The sequence below is a fragment of the Hypanus sabinus genome, chromosome 16 (genome assembly GCF_030144855.1).
Source record: "Hypanus sabinus isolate sHypSab1 chromosome 16, sHypSab1.hap1, whole genome shotgun sequence".
NCBI lineage: Eukaryota > Metazoa > Chordata > Chondrichthyes > Myliobatiformes > Dasyatidae > Hypanus > Hypanus sabinus.
Genome location: NC_082721.1, coordinates 56,688,887 through 56,716,641, shown reverse-complemented (window position 1 = coordinate 56,716,641; position 27,755 = coordinate 56,688,887). Strand labels below are relative to the sequence as shown.

At 46.0% G+C, this 27,755-nt stretch overlaps 1 protein-coding gene across 2 annotated transcripts; it reads left to right on the top strand.

Annotated features, from left to right (window-relative positions):
* The first annotated feature begins 302 nt into the window (after nucleotides 1-302).
* Nucleotides 303-26,749, top strand: LOC132406324 (bestrophin-2-like). Of its 2 annotated transcripts, XM_059991841.1 has the most exons (9): nucleotides 303-664; nucleotides 6,002-6,096; nucleotides 6,872-7,105; nucleotides 7,799-7,953; nucleotides 16,643-16,720; nucleotides 17,578-17,730; nucleotides 18,794-18,874; nucleotides 22,197-22,351; nucleotides 23,818-26,749. In XM_059991841.1, exons 1-9 carry the CDS (start codon nucleotides 513-515, stop codon nucleotides 24,713-24,715), a joined length of 2,001 nt encoding a protein of 666 aa, XP_059847824.1. In that variant the 5' UTR covers nucleotides 303-512; the 3' UTR covers nucleotides 24,716-26,749. The 2 variants fall into 2 exon arrangements, with proteins under 2 accessions (XP_059847824.1, XP_059847825.1); XM_059991842.1 differs by lacking the exons at nucleotides 303-664; nucleotides 6,002-6,096; nucleotides 6,872-7,105 and having other exon boundaries at nucleotides 7,529-7,967; nucleotides 23,818-26,748.
* The last annotated feature ends 1,006 nt before the right edge of the window (nucleotides 26,750-27,755 follow it).

Here is a 27,755-nt window from a genome sequence, read left to right as displayed (position 1 = left end):
CCGAAGGGCCCGTGTCCGTGCTGGATGACAACACGTTTGTTCCAGCTGAATTATGGCATGAAAATGCCAGGATTATTTTGGCGTAACCTTCCCCGTCCTGAAAGGCTTCCTGTTTGCTCCCCCGAGGAGGAGCAGCACCGGGCGGGAGATCTAGCCTCCCAGCCTTCGCAAGGAAGCACAAACGTTGGGCGAGGAGGGAGATGAATTAATTTGTCACTGTTTACAGAACAAATTCTTCATCTGAAGTCTCTCTAGCAGGTCTGAAGTTGCCCGGCTGAAGGTTTGCACTTTGTGTCCGAACTTCTGGAACATTCCTAAATACTTAGATCCCGGTTACATCGGTGTCTCCCGCCGGTGTGTGGCTGCTCCTGGAGGAAGTCTACTCGCATCCTTCTGTTCCTCGGCCGGACCGTGTTGTGGAGTTTACTGCTCATCGGTGGGACTGCCCTCTCTTTCCCTCCACCAGGGTCCCTCAGCATCTCCTTCTGCGCAGACCTCGGGTCAACCAGGGAATGACCATCACCTATACAGCACGAGTTGCGAATGTCCGCTTCTGCAGCTTCTCCAAGCTGCTGGTGCTGTGGAAAGGGAGCATCTACAAACTCCTGTATAAGGAATTCCTGGTCTTCTCATTCATGTACGCCGTCCTCAGTATCGCTTACAGGTCAGTCACAAAGAGCTGCTCAGTGGCCCCCTTACCGTTAACTTATTTCTGTAAAGTTGATCGAGCTTGGCCTTTTCTTTTTGGAGGGAGGGAGTTTGAGAAGTGTCTTGATAGGGTCTTAGAACACTACAGCATAGAAGCGGGCCCTTTGGCCCATCTAGTCCATTCCTGTCCTGGAGTTGGAGGACTGGCCGTAGATATGGATACGAGGAGGGTTATGTTCTTGTTATGTTCTGTTCTGATGAGCATAGGGGGCATGTTATGTTGCTGATGGAATGAATGGTGATTCTTGCAGGCTGCCTCCGGCACATCCTTAGGTTGTGTTGATTGTTAATGCAAAATGACTCATTTCACTGTATGTTTCCATGTACATGTGATAAATAAATAAATCTGATTCTGAAGCTAAACCTTCAACATGGATGGCTTTGTATTGATGCCATGTACTCAGCCACTGGATCCTGTAAATGAACACAGACTGTACATATGTGTTTGGCTATTTCCAGTAACAAGTGATAGCAGAGGAAGTAGTATCAGATGGAATCAGAATCAGGTTTATAATCACAGACATGTAATGTGAAATTCATTAACTTTGTAGCAGCAGTTCAATGCAAAATATAAAAAATAATAACTAAGTGAATCTTATTCAATATACTTTATACAGTATAGGTATATTGAATTGATTAAAAGTCATGCAAAAACAGAAATATTATATATTTTAAAAATGAGGGTTTTTAAATTTTTAAATATATTTTAAAAATCCAAGGGTTCAATGTCCATTTAGGACTCGGATGGCAGAGGGGAAGAAGCTGCTCTTGAATCACTGAGTGTGTGACTTAAGGTTTCTGCACCTTCTACCTGATGGTAACAGTGAGAAAAGGACATGCCCTGGGTGCTGGAGGTCCTTGATAATAGACGCTGCTTTTCTGAGACACCACTCCTTGAGGATGTCCTGGGTACTTTGTAGGCTAGTTCCCAAGATGGAGCTGACTAAATTTACAACCCTCTGCAGCTTCTTTCAGTCCTGTGCAGTAGCCCCCCCCCCGATACCCGACAGTGATGCAGCCTGTCAGAATGCTCTCCGTGATACATCTGTTGAAATTTTTGAGTGTATTTGATGACATACCAAATCTCTTCAAACTCCTAATAAAATATAGCTGCTGTCTTGCCTTCTTCATAACTGCATCAGATTAGGTCCTCAGAGATCTTGACACCCAGGAACTTGAAACTGCTCATTCTCTCCACTTCTGATCCCTCAATGAGGATTGATATGTGTTCCTTTATCTTACCCTTCTGGAAGTCCACAAACAGCTCTTTCTGTCACAAAGGGACAGGAGGCTGGACCCAAGTGCAGGACACAGGCACTGAAGTACCAGGGGCAGGACGGGAACAATTAAACGACAGACAAGATGTGGTGACCGTGGTGTGCGTGAGGGACATAGCATTCAAGGTGATTCTGGGGTTCCAGGAGAGTCTTAAAGTTCAGGCAAGGCGGTTCTGAGAGTTCAGGCGAGGCAGGATCCCGAGAGCTCAGGCGAGGCAGGATCCCGAGAGCTCAGGCAGGGTCTAGGAGTTCACTGGGTGGGCTGTATAACTCCTAGGCAGGGCCCAGACCTCCCAGGCAGGAACACAGGGGCCTGGGCAGGTCACGGGACACCTGGGTAGGTAGCGGGGCACAACCCTTTTGCAGCGAGGGATGGAAAGAGGCAGAGTCCCCCACCGGGCAACAGCAGTCCAGCCAGGCTTATCCAATGGAGGCAAGGGATAGGAAGGGAACTAGGTGCAGGGTGACTGCCAGACTTAGTTGAAGAACTCAACTTTAACAAGGGGAATTCCAAGCCAGGGCAACTAGAGGAACAGGGTCAGCAGGACAACCTTCCAAGTCCACTCAGTCCCAGAGCCCCCTATATACACCGCCAGCCGATGGGCATCAGGTGCATCTCCTTGAGCCCCAACAAGCCACGATGATCCACAGGTGTGACTAATTGGGCTCAAGGGCGAAAGAATGGACAGATACAAGACCCGGAATCCGGAGTCTGCGTCCGGATCAAGACCCTGAATGTGGGCTCCGGACCAGACCAAAACACTTGTCTTACTGACGTTGAGTTCCAGGTTGTTGTGCACCACTCCACTAGTTGGTATATCTATTCCTGTATGCCCTCTTGTCACCACCTGAGATTCTACCAACAGTGGTTGTATCATCAACAAATTTATAGATGGTATTTGAGCTATGCCTAGCCACACAGTCAAGGGTATATAGAGAGTAGAGCAGTGGACTAAGCACACACCCCTGAGGTGCACCAGTGTTGATCGTCAGTGAGGAGGAATTGCTATCACCAATCCACAGATTGTTGTCTTCCGGTTAGGAAGTTGAGAATCCAATTGCAGAGGGAGATACAGAGGTCCAGGTTCTGCAACTTCTCAATCAGGATTGTGGGAATGATGGTATTAAATGCTGAGCTATAGTCGATGAACAGCATCCTGACAAAGGTGCTTGTGTTGTCCAGGTGGTCTAAAGTCGTGTGGAGAACCACTGAGATTGTGTCTGCCATTGACTTATTGTGGCAATAGGCAATTTGCAATGGGTCTGGATCCTAGCTGAGGCAGGAGTTCAGCTTAATAATTACCAACCTGTCAAAGCATTTCATCACTGTAGATGTGAGTGCTACTGGGCGATAGTTATTAAGGCAGCTCACATTATTCTTCTTAGGCACTGGTATAATTGTTGCCTTTTTGAAGCAAGTGGGAACTTAAGCCATTAGCAGTGAGAGGTTAAATATGTCCTTGAATACTCCCAACATTGTTGGCACAGGTTTTCAGAGCCTTACCAGGTACTCCATCAGCATCTTCCACCTTGCGAGGGTTCACTCTCTTTAAAGACAGCCTCTGAGACAGAGATCACAGGGTTATCAAGTGCAGCAGGGATCTTCACAGCTGTAGATGTGTTCTCCCTTTCAAAGTGTGCATAGAAAATGTTGAGTTCATCTGGTGGTGAAGCATCATTGCCATTCATGCTAATGGGTTTCACTTTGTAGGAAGTAATGTCTTGCAAGCCCTGCCGGAGTTGTTATGCATCCAACCTCATTCAAAATTGTCTCTTTGCCCTTGAAATAGCCCTCTGCAAATCATACCTGGTTTTCTGGTACAGGCCTGGGTGGCCAGATTTGAATGCCACAGATCTAGCCTTCAGCAGATGACATACTTCCTGGTTTATCCATGGCTTTTGGTTTGGGAATGTACAGTGTCTTTGTAGGCACACTCATTCTCATGGGTTTTAATGAAGTCTGTAGCAACTGCAGCATACTCATTCAGCTTTGAAGATGAATCCCTGAACACAGTCCAGTCCACTGATTCAAAGCAGTGCTGTAGGTGCTACTGTGCTTCCCTTGTCCATACCTTCTTGGTCCTCACTACTGGTGCTGCAGTCTTCAGTCTCTGCCTGTACTCAGGCACAGTGGCCTTAGTGAAAAGGATTCCTGCTTCTATGTGCTTTTACTGAAGTACTGACTCTGGTCATTTGCCAATAACTTCAAAGTTCGAAGTAAATTTATTATCAAAGTATGCATGTCACCATATACTGATACCTTGAGATTTGTTTTCATGAAGGCGTTTACAGGAAAATAAAGAAATACAATTTATGAAAAACTATAAGCAACTAAGACTGAAGAACAAGCAATGTACAAAAGAAGACAAACTGCAAATAATAAAAATGTAAATGTATAATGCTGAGTACATGAGTTGTTGAGTCCTTCAAAGTGAGTCTGTAGGTTGTGAGTCAGTTCAATGTTGGCATGAGTGAAGTTATCCACACTGATTCTTGAATCTGGTGGCGTGGGATCTCAGGCTCTTGTATTTCCTGCCCGATGGTAGTAGTGAGAAGAGAGCATGGTGGGGATCCTTGATGATGGATGTTGCTTTCTTGTGGCAGCACTCCTTGTAATGTGCTCAGTTGTGGGGAGGACTGGGCTGTATCCAGAACTTTCTGTAGACATTTTCATTCCTGGGCATTGGTGTTTCCATATCAGGCCATGATACCACCAGCCAAAATACTATCTCCACCGTGCACCTATAGAAGAATCTATTTTTCCCCCAAGTCACCACGTGTCATGGTTTGTGCAGGCAGACCCAGTAACTGTGTATATTCTGACACTATAGAACTTTCTGCTTTGCAACACACCCTAAATACAACCTGCTTTCCTCCTAATCATTCTTCAGTATGGAGGCATAGCTGCAGGGACTTGGCAGCACAGTGCAGGTGGACAGTTATTGGTCCATACAGCATGGAAGCAAGCCCGTCAACCCTACCTGTCCATGCTGACCAATAATCCCATACAAGCAATTTGCCCGTGTTTGATACATATCCCTCTAAACCTTTCCTATCAAGGTGTCTTTTAAATGTTATTATGCCTACCTCACCAATTACGCTGGTAGTTACTAATCAGAACTTCCAGCTGTGAACAACAAAACTCCCTGATATAAAATTCACACTAATGTGTGCAGAAACTGGCGATTATGATTTCTGCATTCAAAGAAAGTGGTGATTGAGAGGTCCAAGACAGAGGTGGTTGTATCTCATAATGAACAATTACATTAAACTGGAGAGGTTGCAAAAATACTCACTGGGTTGTTACGACTAGCGAGGGACTTGAGTTATAAGGAGAAAGGGACAGATTAGGACTGCTTTCGCTGGAGAGGAGGAAGAAGAGGGGTCGCATTATCGGGGTTTATAACATCTTGGGGGGCATTTACAAAGTGGACAGTCATAGTCTTTTCCCCAGGGTGGAACAGTCCAAAACCAGAAATCTCGAATTTAAGTGAGAAGGGATCTGAAGAGCACACAGATGGTGGTGGTGATGTGAGGAAGTGATTAAGACAGGAACATCAACGATATTTAAAAAGCAGTTGGACAGCTATATGGATAGGAAGGGTTTAGCGAGATATGGACTAATCACAGGCAAATGGGACTTGTTCAGATATGCAACCTGATCAGCACAAGATGAGATGGGCCCGTTTCCTTGTATGAATCTATGACTCTAAAATGTTCTGAAGCAGTGTGTGTGTGTGTGTGAGTGAGAGAGAGGGAGAGGGAGAGAGAGAGAGGGGGAGAGAGAGAGAGACAGAGGGAGAGAGAGAGAGGGGGAGAGAGAGAGAGAGAGAGAGAGAAAGAGAGAGAGAGAGAGAGAAAGATCTATTGGGATTTGAAATAAGCTAGCAAACAGTCCAGTGGCTCGAATGGCCGATGGTCAGTGTGTAACAAATAAAATCCTTCAGGTTCTGAGTTGATTCCACGATTGTTTTGGTCATTCTTATAATTTAATGTTAAAATTCATTCTGCACAAGGTTTTTGTTTCTGGAAGAGCAGAAGAGGTATTTCGAGAAGCTGGCTTTGTATTGCAACCACTACGCCAACCTGATCCCTATGGCCTTCGTGCTGGGTGAGAGATGTTTGCCATTTCCTTATATTACTTGAAAACTCACGCACATGTGACCCTTTAGTCCCCCAAGCGGGGGGGGGGGGGGGGGGGGGGTGGAGGGGGAGAAGAGAGAGAGAGAGAGAGAGAGAATGAATCTGTTGTGGGACTGATTTCCCTGTAAAGAGCTGGCGTGATTTGATCGGCTAAATTACCTCCAAATATTGTAATAAGTAAAACTGGGGGGAGGAGGAGCAAGCTGATGTTTCCCCACACTGCTACACCACATCTGATCCTGGTTACCCGCAGATGATTCGCAACCTCAGCTGTCGGTTACTCGAAGTGGGGGCGGGGTTGCTAGAAAAGGAGGTGACTGAAGATTTCGAGACGTTCCGGGGGGCCCTTCACCCACCAAGCTATAGGCCGACTACAGCAACTTCCATCATTATAGCGCCTTTCAGGATGCTGGCCGGGTTCTGCAGATCTGCCAGTGAGAATCAGTAGCGGAATGCGCTACATTGTCAGGAACGCTGGTTCTCAGCTCATAAAGAAACGGAACTGCCACTCAGGTCATTCCCACCAACTTTTTTTTTTACAAAATATGTTTATTACAAATAACATTATATAATTCCACAACAAATAGGATGGTATTTCCGTGAAATATGCAGACAAGACACTCCCGACTCAGGGTCGGAGACATTGCGAAGGAACGTTGCCCGCCGCGAGGGTTGGCTGGGACGCGTCCAGCGGTTGTCTTCGCCGCTGGTGGTTCTCACTCGGGTTCTGCTCTGTTGCTCAGGGTTTTATGTGACTTTGGTGGTGAACCGCTGGTGGAACCAGTACACGAGTATCCCGCTGCCCGACCGCCTCATGTGTGTCATCTCCGGAAACGTGCACGGCGCTGATGAGCGGGGCCGCCTGCTGCGCCGGACCATGATGAGGTACGCCAGCCTTTCGGCGCTCCTCATCCTGCGCTCCGTCAGCACGGCCGTCATCAAGCGGTTCCCCACCATGGACCACGTGGTGGAAGCAGGTGAGGGGTGGGGGTAGAACAGGGCATCTAACCGCTGAAGCCGCCCTTCGACCTTGGATCGCCCCTCCATCGGAGCGGGGAAGGTGTAGTGAGGGTGACGGGAATAGACAGGAAAAGATCGGAGGCCATAATCCGATCAGCTCAGGTGGGTTCGAGGGGATGAACGACCTCTTTGTCCTTGGAGATCAGGTGAGGTGGAGTCCGGGGTCCAATCATTGAGATGTCCGAAGACTGAGCAAGTGGGAGGGGGCAGCCAGAACCTGCAGAGATGTGGGGGGGGGGGGTGGAGGGAGGGCACAGTGTGGGGAGGGGAGGAGAGAATGTGGAGGAGGGGGAGGCTCTCTGGCGGGGAGGGGAAACCCTTGGTGGGAGGCGCTGGGAGCGGGTTCAGTGGGAACTTTCTAAAGGGGATTGGGTTGGGAATTGTAGAAAAAGGAAGATGTTGCCAGAACTCGAAGACCTGAGTTCTCGGGAGAGGTTGAGCGGACTCGAGCTTTATTCCTTGGGACTTGAGAGACTGACGAATAATCTGATCGCGGTGGCAGCAGGGATAAACTGCGCCGAAGAATGCGAGAGGTATTGCAAGGATGAGAGTAAGCAGAGAGAAGGGTCTGTAACGGAGGGACTGTGTGCAGCTGTGAGCTGGCGAGCCGTCCCTCAGGGGGTGGAGAAATCACGCGTTGGATTTTCCAGGGTTTATGACCAAAGAGGAGCGCAAGAAATACGAGAGCCTTCACTCTCCGTACAACAAGTACTGGATTCCGTGTGTGTGGTTCACCAACCTGGCCGCCAAGGGACGCAAGGAAGGACGGATAAAGGACGACAGCGCTCTCAAGCTGTTGATGGAGGTATTGGAGCTTGGGTATGGCTGAGGCGATTTCCTAGGGTTTAAATTCCCCAGACTCTTCCACCGGCTTCGTCAATGCACACAGAAAGGCAGAGGGTGAATGGTAGAGAAGGAACAAATGACCTATATCTGTTCCTATTTTTTGCCGTTTCACACTGATACAGTGGAGGCTGAAAGTGATATCGGGTCCTGGGTCCCCTAGATACAGTCATAGAGCACAGTCCAGAGATACAGTCATAGAGCACTACAGCATATAAATAGGCCTTTCGGCCCATCTAGGCAGTGCCGAAGTATTATTCTACCTAGTCCCATCGACCTCCACTTGAACCATAGCCCTCCAAACCTCTTCCATCCATGTACCTTCTCTTAAATATTGCTATCAAACCCATATCCATCACTTCTGCCCGCAGCTCGTTTCTTCACTTGCACCACCCTCCAAGTGAAGAAGTTCCCTCTCATATTTTACCATTCACACTTAACCTACAGCTTCTCGTTCCAGCTTCACTCAACTTCTGGAAAATGCATTTACCTCTCATAATTTTGTAAGTCTCTTTGTTTAGGGTGTTGGTTCAAAATTCACAACAGTTGGTGTGGATATTTAATTTAGTTAAATATTCTGGAATTTTAAAAAAACTACAGGGTCCACAAAACAGTCAGATGCTTACAGAGTTCCACCGGATTGGCCAAGAGAATCACAGATTTTATGTAGAAATGAATGGAATTAAGAGTAGATGGTATCCACAAAAGAACAGACTACCACAGGGATCAGTCCTGGCACCTCTACTATTTAATGTTTACACAAGCGACCAACCAAACTCTCCTAACATTCACATCTAACACTCCTAACATCTATGCAGACGAACAATGCATAGCAACACAAGCTAACTCCTTCCAAGAAGTACGACTTATAGCAGTCCTCGAAGCAATGAAGTAGTATTATGAAAAATGGTCTTTGAACCCAAATCCATCAAATTGTGTGCATCAAGTGTGCATTCCTCAAGTGTGTGCATTCCACCTGAGGAATCAAGAAGCAGCTCAGAAACTCAAGATCTTCTGGTGTGGGAAGGAGCTCGAACACCATCTGACTCCAATTTACCTGGGCGAGACACTGAATAGGACGCTCTCATTTACCACCCACATCCAAAAACTCCGAGGGAAAGTTGGCTCTTGCAATTCCGTCTTGAAAAATTAGCTGGCATGAAATGGGGAGCTAATGCTCACACACTTAGATCAACTGCCCTAGCACTCAGCTATGTACCTGCAGAATACTGTGCACCTGCGTGGGGCAGATCAGCCCATGCAAAGAAAATAGACCCGTTGCTTAACGAAGCCTTCCTAATAATCATGAGCACACTGCGCCCCACACCCACTAACATCATTTACAGACTTGCAAGCATTGCTCCCCCAGAGATCCGAAGACAAACTACAACAAAAATTGAAAAAAGTAAACAGAACTCAGATCCACGGCACCCACTACATCATCATATGCCAGTTTCCAACTGCTTAAAATCGAGGAAAAGCTTTGCTACAGTGGAGGAACATCCCCCTAAACATACAGGATTGACCTCTGGCAACAAACAGAAGCCAGAACCCCACCAATCAATACAGTGCAAGACCCCGGGGGCACTGCTTGACAGACAGAAGTGATGCACTCTCAGCAGAGCAAGAGCAGGAGTTTGTAAGAACGGGAGACAATATGGTTTAAAGACCAGTGAATCCTGTGAGTATGATGAAAGGGTGCAGAACATTGAACACGTTCTGCACAACTGCCCACTCTCACCTGATTTAGCTGACGCTGACCTGCTCAACATCAACCAGACAACACTAGAGTGGGAGGCTATGAATGAACCTGATTGGCAACGCTAATCGGAGAAGGGAATTTGGTGTCATTAGCCTCAATGTCATGTAGATAGTTGTAACTAGCCTTTGAAATGAAACCTCATTCTCACCATCAGCTTCTGAGTGGCAGCAGTACTGGATCTCTTATGTTCATGGCGCCTGTCATGTGTGTTCACACCAACTGTCATGTACAAATGTTTGTAAGTTCACATCACCTGTGGTGTATGTTCATGCCACCTGTTGTGTGTATGTGTACTGCCGTGTTGTTTGCAGAATTTAAGGCCAATTCTTGACACTTCCTGCGGTTCAGTTGATTGAGATGTTGAGCTTGCCAAAGGTCCTGCTTTCATGGTGTGTGACAGTGTTTCTGTGGATACCTAACTCCCAGACACTGGAAGACCATAAGATATAGGAACAGATTTAGGCCATTTGGCCCATTGAGTCTGCTCTGCCATTCAGTCATGAGCAGATCCAATTCTTTCAGTCATCCCCACTCCCCTGCCCTCTCCCAATACACAATGATACCCTGGCTAATCAAGAACCTATCTATCTCTGCCTTAAATGCATCCATTGCCTTGGCCTCCACAGCCGCTCAGCAACAAATTCCACAGATATACCACCCTCTGACTAAAGTAATTTCTCTATATCTCTATTCTAAATGGACATCCTTCAATCTTGAAGTCGTGCCCTCTTGACCTAGAGTCCCCTATACAGTTGGTCCCAAACTAGAGAAGGGGCAAAATTCCTATTTCTGGCATCTGCTGAGTGACCCTTATGTTTGTCCCAGCTGTGGGATTAATGTGAGGAGACAGGAATGACCAGGATGGTGGAGGATGGAGTTCTGTGACACAGTCTGGGCAAGTCTGGAGGAGAGTAAGTGAGAGGGAGAAAGAGAGATGCACTTTTCCTTGACTTCATCTAAACCAGCAGTGTACTAACACCAAGTTATTTCCCTCAAAGAGAGTTGTTTATTTTCTGTCCAAGGTTGAGAGATTTTGATGAGGTTCTACTCTTCAGCCATGGGCTCATTTGCACCAAAATGATCATAAGTGACTTTGGTTCAATGAATGAAAGGGTGAAATTCTATTTCAGCAGAGCCCCACTGAGTCCACTTGACCTTGAGCTAACCATTTAATCCAACTTGCTCCGCTCTCACCCCTTCCCTTCCCATCTGTAGTTTCACAGAGTAATACAGTGCAGAATAAGGCCCACGGAGTCTGTGTGAGTTCATCTACATCAATCCTTATGATTTTCCCCATATTCCCATCAATTTGCCCCAGATTTTCGCCCCCATCCACACACTGTGGACAACGGCTGACCAAACTGAATGTGAGGGAATGCTGAGCTCCCTGGGGAAAAACTCATGTGGTCGCAGGTAGAGTGCACAAACTGTACCAGGAGTCAGGATTGAACTCCAATCTCTGGAGCTGTAAGATAGCTGTTCCACCCACTGCACCACCTTCAATTACCATCAAATTTGCCTCTTTATTTCTCTCAAACAGAACATGACACTCTGCAAAAGAAAAACTTTTACCTGTTGACCTGTTTGTGTTTACTAGTTATATTATGACAAAAAAAATCAACACCCAGGTCCTTCGGCCCAACTTGTTCATGCCAACCAAGATGCCTAACTGAGTTAGTCCATTTGCCTGGGTTTGATCCATGCCTTTCCTTTCAGTGTATCTGTCCAAATGTTGTAATTGTACCTACCTTTATGAATTTCTCCGGTAGCTCGTTCCATGTACACACCGGCCTTTAAATTTTTCTCCTCCCAACTTGAATTGATGTCCTCTAGTTTTAGACTCCTCTGTCCTGGGAAAGATAGTGGCCATTCACACACCTCATCATTTCGTAAACATCTCACTTGTTGAAGGCTGCTGGAAAGTCTAAACAGTCGCCTTCACTTCAGGGAAAAAGCCCCAGTCTATCTGACCTTTCCTTAAAATCCTGGTGAATATTTCGTACATATTTTCTAGCTTAATGACCTCTTGCCTTTATCTGGATGACCAGAACTGCACACAATACTCCAAGTATGATCTCACTAATGACTTGTACAGTTATAACATGAGGTTCCAACTCTTGTACTCAGTGCCCTGACTGATGAAGGCCAGTCTGTAAACACCTTCACCAGCCTGTCTACCTGTGACACTACCTTAAGGGTACCCCAGGTTCCTCTGTACTCCACGCACCCTACTATTCATTGCTTAAGTCCAGTCTTGGTTTAATTCCCAAAGTGCATCTCTAGAATCTAGATCCTGTAGTTACTTCAGACACTATCCACCACACCATCAATTATGGTGGCATCCACAAACTTCCTGCTCATGCCACACACATTTGATGCACCATCAATAACTCACACTGAGACGTAGGCGAGATATCGGCTTTTATTGACTGGAAGAAGGAACCAGGAGTGAGTGTCTATCATACAAGGTCTTGGAGACTGAGGCCGAGCGTCAGGCCGCAGGTCTCCTTTATACAGGGGCCTGTGGGAGGAGCCACAGGAGCAGTCAGCAGGGGCGTGTCCCGACAGGCACATAGTTCACCACAACATTCTCACCCAAATCATTAATATAGATGACAACCAGCAGGGCATCTAGCACCCTGCAGCACACCACTGGTCACAGGCCTCTGATTTGAAAAACACACCTACACCACCACTCTCTGAATTCTGCTACCAGGCAGCTCTAGTGATTAACTGTGATTTAGGATAGGACAGAATATGGAAATACTGTATTAATACTGATGGAAAATATCAAGTAACATTTATTTTTCTTGTTACCTCCCCAAGACACAAAATGTATTATAAAACAGTTTTCAGTTTGATGTTGTCAGTATTAACAGTGGGTACAAACATTCTCCCAAACTGATGTTTTGTCAATCTGGATCAAGATTGGCAAGTTGCTCTTGGTATTAGAACATAGAACACTACAGCACAATACAAGCCCTTTGGCCCACAATGTTGTGTCGGCCTTTTAACCTGCTCTCTGATCAATCTAACTCTTCCCTTCTATATTTTTCTATCATCCATGGGCCCATCTAAGAGTCTCTTAAATGTCCCTAATGTATCTCTCTCTGCAACAACCACCCCTGTGGGGGGGGGGGGGTCCTTTATTAGTCAGTTCCACCCTGGGAAAAAGTCTCTGGCTATCCATTTGATCTATGCCTATCTTGTACACTTCCATCACCTCTCATCCTCCTTCGCTCCAAAGAGAAAAGCCCTAAAGTCCTAGTTCACTCAACCTATCCTCATCTGACAAATTCTCTAATCCAGGCAACATCCTGGTAAATCTCCTCTGCACCCTCTGTAAAGTTCCCACATCATTACTCGAATGAAGCTTTTCACTGCCTCTCTGAACAGGGGAAGTTGGGTTTCACAAGCAACCAAAGTGTGGCAATCTATCTCTAACCACACCTTCGACATCTATATTCAGCCTGTTCCACAAATATTTTTGGTTTGTTTAAGGGTTAAACCAGTGAGAGTGAATCAGCACCAAGTTGGAATCTGTCTAAAATCTCTGTACCCACTATTTTCCATTACCCTTATTGTCCAGCACTCTCTCCTTCTGCACTGCCGATATTTCACATAGGCCCCTGTCTCTCCCTTGCCAAATATTTCACCTCTCTGCTCCTTTCGGATGCTCCTGAGAAACTTTTTCTTTGACCAAACATTTGGTTAGCTGTCTGTAGCATGCTTTAGGATTAAAATGTATCCATTTGCCCCCCTGTAAAGAGGTTTTTGATATTCAAGGTGTTACACTAATGTAAGATGTTGCCAGATACTGTGGCGAGTGAGGTGGCATGGTAGTGTAACAGCTAGCACATCATTCTACAGCGCCAGCCAGCTATCAGTGATGGGGGTCAATTCCCAGTGCTATCTGTAAGGACTTTGTATATTCCCTCCATGACTGTGTGGATTTCCTCCTCCAGTTTTTTCTGACATTCCAGATATATGGTTAGGGTTAGTAAGTTGTGGGGATGGTATGTTGGTGCCAGGAGCATGGTGCCACTTGTCCAATGCCCCCAGCATGACTTCACTGATTTGATTTGGTGTTAACAACACATTTCACTGTATGTTTTGATGTTAATGTGACAAATAAAGCTAATAGAGACATAGAAAACTTACAGCACAATACAGGCCCTTCAGCCCAAAGTTGTGCGAAATATGTCCCTACCTAGAAATTACTAGGCTTACCCATAGCCCGCTATTTTTCTAAGCTCCATGTACCTATCCAAAAGTCTCTTAGAAGACCCTAACGTATTTGCTTCCACCACCGTTGCTGACAGCCCAGTCCATGCACTCATCACTTTCTACGTAAAAAGCTTTCACATGACATCTCCTCTGTACCAACTCCCCAGCACCTTAAACCTGTGTCCTCTCGTGGCAACCATTTCAGCCCTGGGAAAAAACCTCTGACTATCCACATGGTCAATGCCTCTCATCATCTTATACACATCTATCAGGTCACCTCTCATCCTCCGTTGCTCCAAGGAGAAAAGGCTGAGTTCACTCAACCTACTCTCATAAGGCATGCTCCCCAATCCAGGCAACATCCTTGTAAATCTCCTTTTCACCCTTTCTATAGTTTCCACATCTTTCCTGTAGTGAGGTGATCCTTTTCCATAGTGAATACTGAAATATTCATTATTTACTTCTGCTATTTCCTCTGGTTCCATACACACTTTTCCTCTGTCATACTTGATAGGTCCTATTCTTTCATGTCTTATCCTCTTTCTCGTCATATACTTGTGGAGCGCCTTCAGGTTTTCCTTAATCCTGCCTGCCAAGGCCCTCTCATAGCTCCTTCTGGCTCTCATCAGTTCCTTCTTAACCTCCTTCCTGTTAGTCTCATAATCTTCGAGATCTCTAATACTACCTAGCTCTCTGAACCTTTTGTAAGCTTTTCTTCTTGACTAGATTTATTACAGCTTTGTACACCACGGTTCCTGTACCCTACCATAACTTCCCTGTCTCATTGGAATGTACCTATGCAGAACTCCACACAAATATTCCCTGAATGTTTGCCACATTTCTTCTGTACTTTTCCCTGAGAACATCTGTTTCCAATTTAAGCTTCCAAATTCCTGCCTGATAGCCTCATAATTCCCCTTACTCCAATTAAACGCTTTTCTAACTTGTCACTTCCAATCTCTCTGCAATGCTATTGTAAAGGAGATAGAATTATGATCACTATCTCCAAAATGCTCTTCCATTGAGAGATCTGACACCTGACCAGGTTCATTTCCCAATACCAGATCAAGTACAGTCTCTCCTCTTGTAGGCTTATCTACATATTGTGTCAAGAAACCTTCCTGAGCATACCTAACAAACTCCATCCCATCTAAACCCCTTGCTGTAGGAAGATGCCAATTGATATTTGGGGAATTAAAATCTCCCATCACGACAACTCTGATATTATTACACCTTTCCAGGATCTGTTTCCTTATCTACTCCTCCATATCCCTGTTACTATTGGGCGGCCTATAAAAACACCCAATAAAGTTAATGACCCCTTCCTCTTACTAATCTCCACCTACAGAGACTCGATAGACAATCCCTCTGTGACATCCACCCTTTCTGCAGCCGTGACACTATCTCTGATCAACAGTGCCATGCCCCCTCCTCTTTTGCCTCCCTCCCTGTCCTGTCTGAAACATCTAAAACATTAAAAAAAAAATCTGTACTACTGGGTATCTGCTAGTAAGAGATAGATAGACATACTTTATTGATCCCGAGGGAAATTGGGTTTCGTTACAGCTGCACCAAACAAGAATAGTGAAGAAATATAGCAATATAAAGCCATAAATAATTAAATAATAATAAGTTAATCATGCCAAGTGGAAATAAGTCCAGGACCAGCCTATTGGTTCAGGGTGTCTGACACTCCAAGGGAGGAGTTGTAAGGTTTGATGGCCACAGGTAGGAATGACTTCCTATGACGCTCACTGTTACATATCGGTAGAATGAGTCTCTGGCCAAATGTACTCCTGTGCCTAACCAGTACATTATGGAGTGGATGGGAGTCATTGTCCAAGATGGCATGCAACTTGGACAGCATCCTCTTTTCAGACACCACCGTCAGAGAGTCCAGTTCCACTCCCACAACATCACTGGCCTTACGAATGAGTTTGTTGATCCTGTTGGTGTCTACTACCCTCAGCCTGCTGCCCCAGCATACAACAGCAAACATGATAGCACTAGCCACCACAGCCTCGTAGAACATCCTCAGCATCGTCCAGCAGATGTTAAATGACCTCAGTCTCCTCAGGAAGTAGAGACGGCTCTGACCCTTCTTGTAGACAGCCTCAGTGTTCTTTGACCAGTCCAGTTCATTGTCCATTCGTATCCCCAGGTATTTGTAATCCTCCACCATGTCCACACTGACCCCTTGGATGGAAACAGGGGTCACCAGTGCCTTAGCCCTCCTCGGGTCCACCACCAGCTCCTTAGTCTTTTTCACATTAAGCTGCAGATGATTCTGCTCGTACCATGTGACAAAGTTTCCCACCATAGCCCTGTACTCAGCCTCATCTCCCTTGCTGAGAAGAGCAGGCCATTTCTACCACTACTAAATGTAAACTGTTCTACTGATGGACAGTTTACATTTACTGATAGCCATGGACATGAATCACCTTAAGCAGGTAATGGACACAAACCCACGTTTATTGACACTGTAGCCTCTCTGTGAGAGTCCAATAGGTTATTGCTACTGTCAGACACCACAGACTCTGCCTCACCCAAAATCAACCCCCCACACCCCCATTCCTTCATACTCACCTCCCCATTCTCCAGGCACTGGGAATGTTTGTGGGAATCACCTGTTAATGATGTGGTTCTGTGTCCTCTCTGTCAGGAGCTCAACACCTTTCGGGCAAAGTGCAGCCTTTTGTTCCACTATGACTGGATTAGCATCCCCCTGGTGTACACACAGGTAAGGCCACTGCTAGAACTCATGTCTTCAGACAAGTTAGAACTCACATATAAAACTCCACCATCTTTGCATTCACTATCCCAGGGAACAGCAAACATCTCGGTCCGGCCCTTGCTGCTGACTCATTTTGAGTAGCGATAGGTTCCAGTTAATATTTTATGTTCTATGCCAGTGGAGGAGACATGAGCCAGTTTCCTACCCTTGGTAGCTCTGAGTAGGAGCACAGATACATGACGACTAGATTGGGGTTGGAGATGAGGCTCCTCTCACTCTTTCCAAGTTACTCACACATGGTGATGTCTGGTGGAATAACCCTATCAGTGAACTGGGACCTGTGGGGCACAAAGTTCAGTATGGGACCACGTTCCAAGCCGAGGGCAGTAAAGGCTCAGATGGAAATCGGTAAGAGAACCGGGGAATGGAGGGATGTGATCCTGTCCCTCAGTCAGACTGAAAGGGCCATGTGCTCCCTCTTTGCTCCTAGCTCCTGTGTCTGCAATGGGAAAGGTGAGCAGTCTGTTTCTGGTAACCGTGCATACAGTAAGAGCTAGGGAGCTCAGGTATGTTCCTCTCCCTTGGATATCTAGGTCTGTGTGAAAAGGATGGGAGGAGGGGTGATATCGTCTGTAGATCACCACCACAGGAGCCCACATTACAACAGCCAGCTTTTGTCCAGCAAACATGTGTCTAGTTTTGCATTGACATTGATCCATTGTGGACAATGGGGGTGAGTGTGGGGGGTGGGGAATGGTAGTCCAGCAAAGGCTGGGGTGACTACTGGGTTTTGAATGAACAACAGTGGGATTGAAGTCTTCCCTCTCAATGTTTACCAACTAATCCCCCTCTTTTCTCATTAGGTTGTCACTATAGCTGTATACAGTTTCTTCCTGACCTGTCTGATAGGTCGGCAGTTTCTTGACCCTGCCCAGGGATATGCAGGACATGACATCGACTTGTACATTCCTGTCTTCACCCTGCTACAATTTTTCTTCTACGCCGGTTGGTTAAAGGTGAGTCTGCCATGTTAAATGTCAAAGTTATCACAACAATCTCTGGAGAATTGGATGCTGAGGGGGACTGAATGGAGAGGCATAGACGGAATAGAGTCAGAACCTTTTCCCTAGGAATAGGTTCTTGCCCATCTCCATCAGAATTCTGAACTCATGAGCACTATCCCACCACTTCTCAATTGCACTATTTATTTATTTATGCTATATAGTTTTAATTGTAACATAGTAATTTAAACATTTTCTTTGCTGCACTCTGTATCTTTTGTTCATTAGTTTGAATGTCTGCCCAGGTTCTTGGATACTGATAATGAGAACAGTTTCCCTCTGACAAGCCACCTCAATCAAACTTCTCACAACCTCTTTCACTCCAGTTTCTCCGGTCTAACTCTGGAGACAAGTTCCCTCACCTCTGGGACCAGTCCAGAAAACCTCCTTCTGTTCTCTCTCTCTCTCTCTCTTTCTCTCATCTTGAACAGAAGTGGGTACAACATTCCACTTGTGGTCTGATCTGCCTCTTACAAAGGTCCATCATGGTTCCTGTGTTCTTTGATGCTATGAGTCTGCTGTTGAATCCAGGGATCCCTAATAATTTCCTGAGAACTTTCTAATATATATCCAAGTACTGGGAAAGATCTGCATGCACACAGAGGAGTTGCTCTACTCTCACACCCCTTATAACACGACTGTCTATTTTCCACTGTTACCCCTAATTCTCTCTCTGAGGCATCACTCCATCACTGATGTTGATATTGCCTGTGGTAGACTTCAGGTAGAGTAGGAATGAACATAGAGCATAGAGCATTGCTCACCACATTGTACCAATGTTTTAACCTGCTCTAACATCAATTGAACCCTTTCCTCTTACATAGCCTTGTGTTTTTCTATCATCTATGTGCCTAATGTCCCTAATGTCTCAAATGTCCCTAATGTATTTGGCTCTATCAGGATTCAGTAATTGTCGGGGAACTTGTGTATCGAAGCATCTGAACTGATTCAATGATGGCACTGCGTTGTAAGACCCAGGAATTGATTGTATAACTAAAGTTGGTGCCTTTGTTTACAGGTGGCTGAACAACTAATAAATCCCTTTGGAGAAGATGACGATGATTTTGAAACAAACCATTTGATAGATCGCAACTTTCAGGTAACAGTCCCTACACAAAGATTCATTCAATATCAATGGTACCTCAGTGGCCTCCACTTCCACAGAGGCTCTACAAGATAGCAAACATCTAAATTATTTGTACGGCAACACGAGTGAATCTGAAGATGCTGGAAATAAATAAAAACACAAAATGCTGGCAGAACTCAGCAGGCCAGACAGCATCTATGGGAAGAGGTAATGACGACATTTTGGGCCGAATCCCTTCATCAGGAGGGTTCATCCTTCATCCTGATGAAGGGTTTCGGTCCGAAACGTCGTCACTACCTCCTCCCATAGATGCTGTCTGGCCTGCTGAGTTCTGCCAGCATTTTGTGTTTTTAAATTATTTGTACATTGTGTTTGTGCTAAACTGTGGATACAAACGCACCTGGCTCTGCTACAGCCCCATAGTGAGGGGTCTGCAGCATTTACCCCTGGTCATAAAGTCATAGAGTACTATGGTATGGAACCATGCCATTTGGCCCATCTAGTCCATGCTGGCCTAGTCTTCTGCCTAGTCCAGGGGTCAGCAACCTTTACCACTGAAAGAGCCATTTGGACCCGTTTCCCACAGAAAAGAAAACACTGGGAGCCACAAAACCCGTTTGACATTTAAAATGAAATAACACTGCATACAATGTTTTTTTTGCCTTTATGCTATGTATAAACAAACTATAATGTGTTGCATTTATGAAATCGATGAACTCCTGCAGAGAAAACGAAATTACATTTCTGCAGGCAACAAAAACATTTTGAACTCTGAAAAAAAGACGTTGGGTTGAAGGTTACTTTTAAGTAAAATACTCAATGTCTATTTGAGTCCTTCTTGTATTTATGAAAAACGCCGAACTTAAATTTTCCGCCAGCAGCAAACCAAAAATAACGTCAGCCAGCTGTCAACCTGAAAAATAAAAGGACTATTTCACTGAACAATGAAAAAATATGAATATACGTAAAATAATAGTCAATTAAAATATTTATCATACTTGGTTAATGGGATTTCTGCTCCTAGACCTCAGCGCACAGCGTCTGCACATCAGGGCTGTATGACATCACCTTCATCTTTACACAGGATCGCAAGCTGTCATCTGTGAGGCGTGCGCGATGTTTGTTTTTAATAAAGTTCATGTTGGAGAACACCTGCTCACATACATATGTGGATCCAAAGATCGACAGGACTCCAAGTGCATACTTTTTAATGTTTACATAAATGTCAGGGATAGCATTCCATGTTTCGAACACGTTTGTCCGGTTTGGGGAGGTTTTCAATATCACTCCATTTGTGATTCTGAGCAAGAACGGCCTTCTGACGGGCAACATCTTCAAGGTCTGCTGTCAAGCGTCTAAACTTGGACACCCATATGTCTTTGTCGGCTATGTCGGCCAGTTCCATCTCAAGATCAGCTTGACACGCACCTGCCAATGCAGTCGTATTCAGTAGGGCTGGATCGATGCTTAGGGGAGTGACCGGGAAGGATAATGTGTTTTTTTCCTCTCTGAACTCACAGAAGCGTTTCCCAAACGATGTTTGCATTGCGATGATTGCAGAATGTAAATACTCCGAATTTATCATGTCGTGACCTTGTTTGAACTCTCTCAAATTGGGGAAGTGAAACAATGTGCCTTTCTGTAAATCTCTGGCAAGCACTGTCAACTTGCGCTCTAATGCCAAAACATCCTCCAACATGTGCAGGGCTGTACGTCCTTTCCCCTGAAGAGCTGTGTTCAGCGTGTTCAGGTGCGCTGTCATGTCTACCATGAAGTGTAGATTTTCCAGCTACTTTGGCTGTTCCAGCTCAGGAAAGGTGAGCCCTTTGCTGCCCAGGAAAGTTTTCACTTCTTCCAGACACGCGACAAAGCGTTTCAGCAACTCCCCTCTGGACAGCCAGCAATAAAAACACGTTGTAGCAGTGTGCTACACGCAGTCAGTAAAATGCAGTCAAAGATAACTTTATTCAAACTAAACAGCCTTGCTTTTAAGCCTCCCTCAACCCACCCCCCATGGGCGCGGATGCTCCAAAAGACACGTACTCAGAAACCCCCGTAGGCTATCTCCCTTAGCCTGAACGCTGGCTAATTATGAGCCGGTTCGGATGTGCCAGGAAATGGATCACCACAATGTTTTATTTAGATTGTACAAGATCACCATAATCTTCAAATTTAGAATTACATTTCAAAAACTAACAAACTAACATAAAATACATTTTAATTAAATACTGACCATTTATTTTCCAAAGCCACAGAGAGCCGCAGCACAGAGATGAAAGAGCCGCATGCGGTTCCGGAGCCACGGGTTGCCGACCCCCGGCCTAGTCCCATCTACCTACACCTGGACCATAGTCCTCCAAACCCCTTCCATCCTGCTCAAACTTCTATTAAATGTTTTCAAACCTGCAGTGTCATACGGCATTAAAGCAAGGCTACTATCCCTTTGGTCCAACTAGTTCATTCCCCTTCCTTTCCACGTACTTATCCAAATACCTCTTAAATGTTGTAATTGTACCTACCTCAACCACATCCTCTGGAAGCTCCTACCAGGTGCTGACTATCCTCTGTGTAAAGAAGTTACCTCTCAGGTTTCTTTCAAATCTCTCCCCTCTATCCTGTATCTGTGCCCTTTTGGGAACATCCACCATTTCCACTGGCACCTTGTTCAGACCCCACTCTACCATCTTCTGAGTCTGGTCTGGGTTGGGCTCTGCTTAGAGGGGCTGGGGATGTTACAGGTGGATGGAGAATGCCAATGGGTTCTGCCTGAGGCTATTCTACATGTACTCGTGCATGAAAAGTGGCCAAGGCAGGTGCTGTTCCTGTGGGTCCACACACTGGTGCAGGAACCTCTGGTGAGAAGAGAAGTCGAGAGAGCCGGGTGGCAGATTTACTGTTCAATGTCCCTTCTTCCTCTCTCCCCACTCACTGACTCAATTCCTCAGGTAGCATGGTTACAGTGCCAGCAACCTAGGTTCAACTCCCGCTGTAAGGAGTTTGTACATTCTCCCCATGACTGCATGGGTTTCCTCTGGGTGCTCCAGTTTCCTCCCACATTCCAAAGATGTACAGTTGTGGTTAGTAAGTTGTGGGCACACTATGTTGGTGTGGGAAGTACTGGCGACACCTGCGGGCTGTGTTGGTCATTAGTGCAAAACAATGCATTTCATGTTTTGTACAGGTGACAAATAAAGCTAATCTAATCCAGCTGAACTGAATTTCTCTTTCTGTGAAGGTGCCACTGACTGTAATTTTGACTGTTGCATTTGAGTGCCACTGACTAGTTGTGACTGTTACATCTGGGTGCCACTGACTGTAGTTGTGACTGTTGCAGGTGTCGATGATGGCGGTTGATGACATGTATCAGGATCTGCCTCTTATGGAAAAGGACCGATACTGGAATGAATCCAACCCCCGGCCCCCATACACCGCCGCCACAGTGTTCGTGCTGCAGAAGCCCTCCTTCCAGGGCTCCACCTTCGACATGACGTGAGTCATAGCAACATGACAACACGGCAGAGCCACGCTACGCCTAACCTTCCGCCCAGCCCTGTGCAGTCTCTTTTTAGCTACCATGGACCAATGTAGAAGTACTCCTCCCGGTCACACTGGTTTAACGCCTTGGGACGTTTTCTATGTGCTTTATAGTCAGTTAGGTAAAAAGAGAAAAAGTGCAGAGATGTGTCCAGGGCTTGAAGGTCTGAGCCACAGAGAAGCCTGAGCAGGTTAAGACTTTATCCTTGGAGCATAGGGAACGGAAGAGATCTTATAGAGGTATATAAAGCCATGAGGAGCACAGATAGGGTCAATGTACAGAGTTTCTTTTCTCCTCAGAGTTAGGGAATCAAGAACAAGAGGGCAAAAGTTTAAGGTGAGAGGGGAGAGATTTAATAGGAACCTGAGTGGCAACTTTTCCACAGAGGGGTAGTCTGCCTGATGAAGTGGCTGAAACAGATACAATAACAATATTTAAAAGGCATGTTTAATGAAGGAAACTGATAGGAAATGTTTAGAGGTACATGGAACAACAGGGGTAATTGGGACTGTGTAGACAGATTCCTCCTTCAGGATTTACCAACTGGCTCAAAAGTCATGTTTCCGACTCCATGAGGAAATTCCATTCATTTATATTTATTTAGAGATACAATGCAGAACAGGCCCTTACGTCACAATGAGCCCCACTATCCCACGACCCACCTATGTAACACTAACCTAATCACAGGGCAATTTACAATGGCCAATTAACCTACTAACCTGTCCACCTTTGGTTTGTGGGGAGGAAAATAGGAGTAGGCAGAGGAAACCCACGCGTTCACAGGGAGGACATACCAACTTTTTACGAGGGATGCTGATTTGAACTCTGAACTCTTTGACACCCTGAGGGGTAATATCATTTTGCTACACCACTGTGACAAACCTCCACATACCTCAGTAGGATTACCATATCTTCTAGTGACACAGGGAAGGCCATTTGGTCTGTTAGGTTCACGCACCTTTCTTCCCTGTAATCCTGTAATTTGCCTCAACCACCATACTTCAATTCCCTTTTGCCAAAGTGATGGAGTCATTCATAGTATCAATGAACCCATCGACCCACATCTTTGGGATGTGGGAAGAAACCGGAGCAGCCAGGGAAACCATACATGTTCATGGGTAGAACTCCAGAAAGACGGCAGCGCAGGTCGGAATCACACCCAAGTCTCTGTTGCTGTGACTACCCGCTGCACCCCCTCACAGTAATGTCCCCAGGGCGGAAGATGGTCTCGGGTACAAATCGGCAGCACATCAGCTGGTCCAGGGGCCTGTTAGTCCACTGAGATGGGCATCCTGCTGCCCACCAACCCCCACCTCCCCCGGGATCTTGCTGTACCACGTTCACCACTGTAGGAACAGTTGGCTGCACACACTTGGCTTTACACAGACAAGCCAGTTGTAACTGGATCCCTCTCTCCTAGGATTTCCAAGGATGACATGCACTTCCAGCCGATGGAAGAGATCGAGGAGAACAGGGAAGAGGGGGGCACCCAGCATGCACCCCTCTTCAGCCGCCTGTTACCCAGCGTCCCATCTCCAGCCAGCAATGTGCCGCGCTCTGCTCGCCACTTCCAGCTGCTGAAACGCAGGAACAGCGTCTCCTCCGACGCCTCCATGTACAGCTGCCTGTGCCAGGACACCCAGACCACGGTCTGTTCCTGTGGCACCGACTCCGAGCATAAGCCGCTAGCCCAGCTGCACTTCCTCTCGGAGGACGCCTGGCGGGGCGGGAAAGAGTCAGCCGCCAACTGCCCTCACGTCGGCGAGAGAAAGAGTGAGGATCAGGGTACTGGCAGGCCCGAAATGCAGAGTAGAAGTGAGTGCGCACCTCCCCTTCCCCTTGCCGAGGAAGACCAGCTCAGTGTTTCTGCTTCGATCCCAGCCCAGGAAGGCTTGCCCCACAGAGGAGACCAGATATCATCCTACGATGCTCCTGCCAGCGCGGAGGGACCTCTGGAGAAGCAGGACTGCAGATTCCTGAGTCCCCCAGGGAGGGTTCCTCTGCACAACCATCCAGTAAAGGAAACCAGCCCCCCACCCTTCTGGGAACTGACAACATCTGTTCTCAGTAACGTCTCATCTGTAGAGGGGAGCCACACCCACCGAGGAAGCCACGGTCTCCAGCAGCTTATTGATGCACCATTACTCTCCCTTTCCCCTGCTGAAGAGGAGCCGGGAGAAAAGACCGAATGGCCGAGAGTGGTCAAGCGCTCTCTGCGAGGCGACGATGTCCAAGAAAAGAGGAGCCGCCTGCAAGTGTCCGAGTCGCTGCAAGTCAATGGGGGAGAAGCTGAGTCCAGAACACCATCTGAGCTGTGAAGCGAAAAGCATCCGAACTTTGCAAAACTCTTTTCGCCGCCTGGCTGCCCATTAGACTTAGGCGTTCAGGTGCTGAAAACAGCACACCCAGGTTATTATTTGTACAAAGGTTCAATACTCAGCGGGTCAGACAGCATCTGTGGATGCCTGTATTGAGGAAGGTTCCCCCCGCCTCACCTGAGAGGTTCCGACATCTTTGGTGTTGTTTCAGATTTCCTGCACCTGCAATTTTTTGACTTCCACCATTAAATATTCATGGTTTTAGCAGGTCTGTGCGTAATATTAACGCCTGACTGGTGCATGTTTTGATGGAGGACAATGTCGGACCAGCTGTCAGGGCTCATTAAAAAGCAGAAGGCTCTTTGTATTGTCCTGCCCAGCCCCATGAACCCGCTTCAATTACCACTTGCTTCAGTCCTTCTCTGCGTTAGATTCCGGGTGGGACTGCTCCTGCCCAGTCAGAGTCCAGCACAGATCAGGGTGCAAATTCAGATAGTTAGTAATATAATCAGAGAACACTACAGCACAAAAACAGGCCCTTCATCCCATCTAGTCCATGCTGATAGCTCTGGACACCAGCAAGTGTCAGGGTCCAGAGGGATTTCAATGAAAAGAATAGGCATGAACATGAGCAAAGTATCTTTCCGAATCACCGATTCCAGCTGGAAATAAACCTGAAAGCCTTCACAGACCGAATCCTTTTGAAACAACCAGATCTGTTGATGTGCATAGTGCTTATCCTCTACGGTTGTTTGATATTTATGGTGTTACAGGAGTTGGGATCACGGAACTACGGGATCTGTACTCTGAGCAAAGGATGCACACAAGAGCCTATGTGTAGAAGTCAAAACAAACCGCAAAGGAAAAGATGAATTGCTTACATTTTGGGAAAAGGCCACATTATCTGTAAATAATAAAAGTCCACTTGACAATCACTGCATTAACAGTGGATATTATTTTCTATAGTCAAAAATTTGAACTTGAGTATTTAGACTATCGTTCTTCTCCAAGACCTGAGGTGGCGGGGTCAATTCTGGTGTGGTTATGCTGCTTCTAGGGGAGCATCCCTTCAGCCATGTCCCCGTGTCCTCATAGAAATTATTCTCTCTCGCACCTTCCTATGAACTCCCCTTCGATTTTTTCCCATTAGCCCCCAGGCAGCTGAGGGTTGTGACATCACATGACTCTACCCTGGTGCGGTGATGTCACCGTCAGGCTGAACAGCCTCAGGCAGGGAATTTAACCATGCAGGTTAATTGACAACAGAGCAGTCATTGATCTTCCATAGTTGATACAGGCCGTGGCTACCTTTGGGCAGAGTCAATTCAATCTACGGCTCTTAGAATGAGTAAATTAATCAGCTTCCTCATGTTGCAATGGAAAATAAGTAAATGCATATTCTGTAGCTCCCAACAACTGGTGTTCCAATGCTAATGCCACAGTGTTCCACTATCAACCTCCTCTAAATGCCCAAATGTTTTCTGTGCAGATCTCTTTAACCTGCTGTACAACCCGTTGGGGAAACGAACCCTTCAATCAGAAGATGGGACATGGACCCATTAATGGTTCATGTTTTTCTCAATTTATCACAGCTAACACTGGAAACCGTCAAGTTTTATCATGGGATGTTCTAGACCATAAGAAATAGGAGCAGTATTAGGCTACTTGGCCCATCGAGTCTGCTCTGCCATTTGATCATGACAGATTTATTTTCCCTTTCAATCACATTCTCCCCATAACCTTTGACACCCTTACTAATCAAGAACCATAATTCAAGGAAGATGAAAGGAATAGAAACGATTCAAGCTTATTGTTCAAACCTCCTGTAATGTGGGTGGCCAGGTTTACCTGGATCCTTGTGGAGTTTGATCAGACTGGCACGGCAGGGCAGCTGATGGTTACAGTGAATGGTCAGCCTGAGAAATAATGTCCAGTGGAGTTGCTATTCCACCATTGCCAAATTCCAACTAGGATCACTTCCCTTTCTCAGGTGGGTTCATTTCAGTTTTAACTCTTTCCTTAAAAAGAATTTTGTTATTTTTCCAATGAATTATTGACCCTGTTCAGTTTGGAAATTGATTGTTTCATAGCCCAAAATAAGAAAATGTTCTTGATATTTACATTTATAGAGGGTTGAGGACCATCTGTAACATCTGCACTACAGGTGCTGAACCCAATGAGGGACTTTTCAAAACCATCCAGTTTTCCATGGAATGAGCCCACTTTACTCAGGAACTTATCTGCATCAGGGAATCTGTCATCAGTCTGATGTTGGATTCACTGATGCCTCTGCTCATCCTGCCAGTACTATTTGAGATATTTTATGAGCAAGATCCTGTCTTTTGTTCAGTATGAATCATGGTCAATTGCCTAAATGAATCAATGAATAAATTATTGATGATGGTCTGCCAGGTTTTGGTTTCTTCTTGAACAGTGATGTGCAGGTCAAGACCCAATGAAGGGTTGCAGCACCTGATAAAGACTAAAAGAAAGGTGAAAGTGGATATCGGACCATTGGAAAATAATGCTGGAGAGTTAGTAAAGGGCAACATGGAAATGGCAGATGAACTGAATTAAGTATTTCACTGTGGAAGACACTAGCAGTATGGTGGAACTTCCAGGCATCAGGGGTCATGAAGTGTGTGGAGTTACCATTACAAGGGAGAGGTTCTTGGGAAACTGAAAGGTCTGAAGGTGGATCAGACACCTGGACCAAATGCTGTACACCTCAGGGTTCTGAAAGAGGTGGCCAAGAGATTGAGGAGGCATTAGCAATGACCTTTCAAGAATCACTAAATTCTGGAATGGTTCCAGAAGAATGGAAAATTGCAAATATCCCTCCACTCTGCAAGAAGAGATAGAGATAGAAGAAAGGGAACTGTGCGCCAGTTAGTCTGACCTCAGTGGCTGGGAAGATGTTGGAGTCAATTGTTAAGGATGTGGTTTTGGAATATTTGGAGGCACTTGATAAATAGGCCATAGTCAGCATGATTTCCTCAAGGGAAATTCTTGCCTCACAAATCTGTTCAAATTCTTTGAA

Bases quoted from the DNA above. Each gene is read 5' to 3' on its own strand.
- LOC132406324 (XM_059991841.1), top strand. From the start codon at position 513: ATGACCATCACCTATACAGCACGAGTTGCGAATGTCCGCTTCTGCAGC. The intron at 16,721-17,577 runs GTAAGGCCACTG...TTTTCTCATTAG, and splicing joins TCCCCCTGGTGTACACACAG to GTTGTCACTATAGCTGTATA. The intron at 18,875-22,196 runs GTAACAGTCCCT...TGACTGTTGCAG, and splicing joins TGATAGATCGCAACTTTCAG to GTGTCGATGATGGCGGTTGA.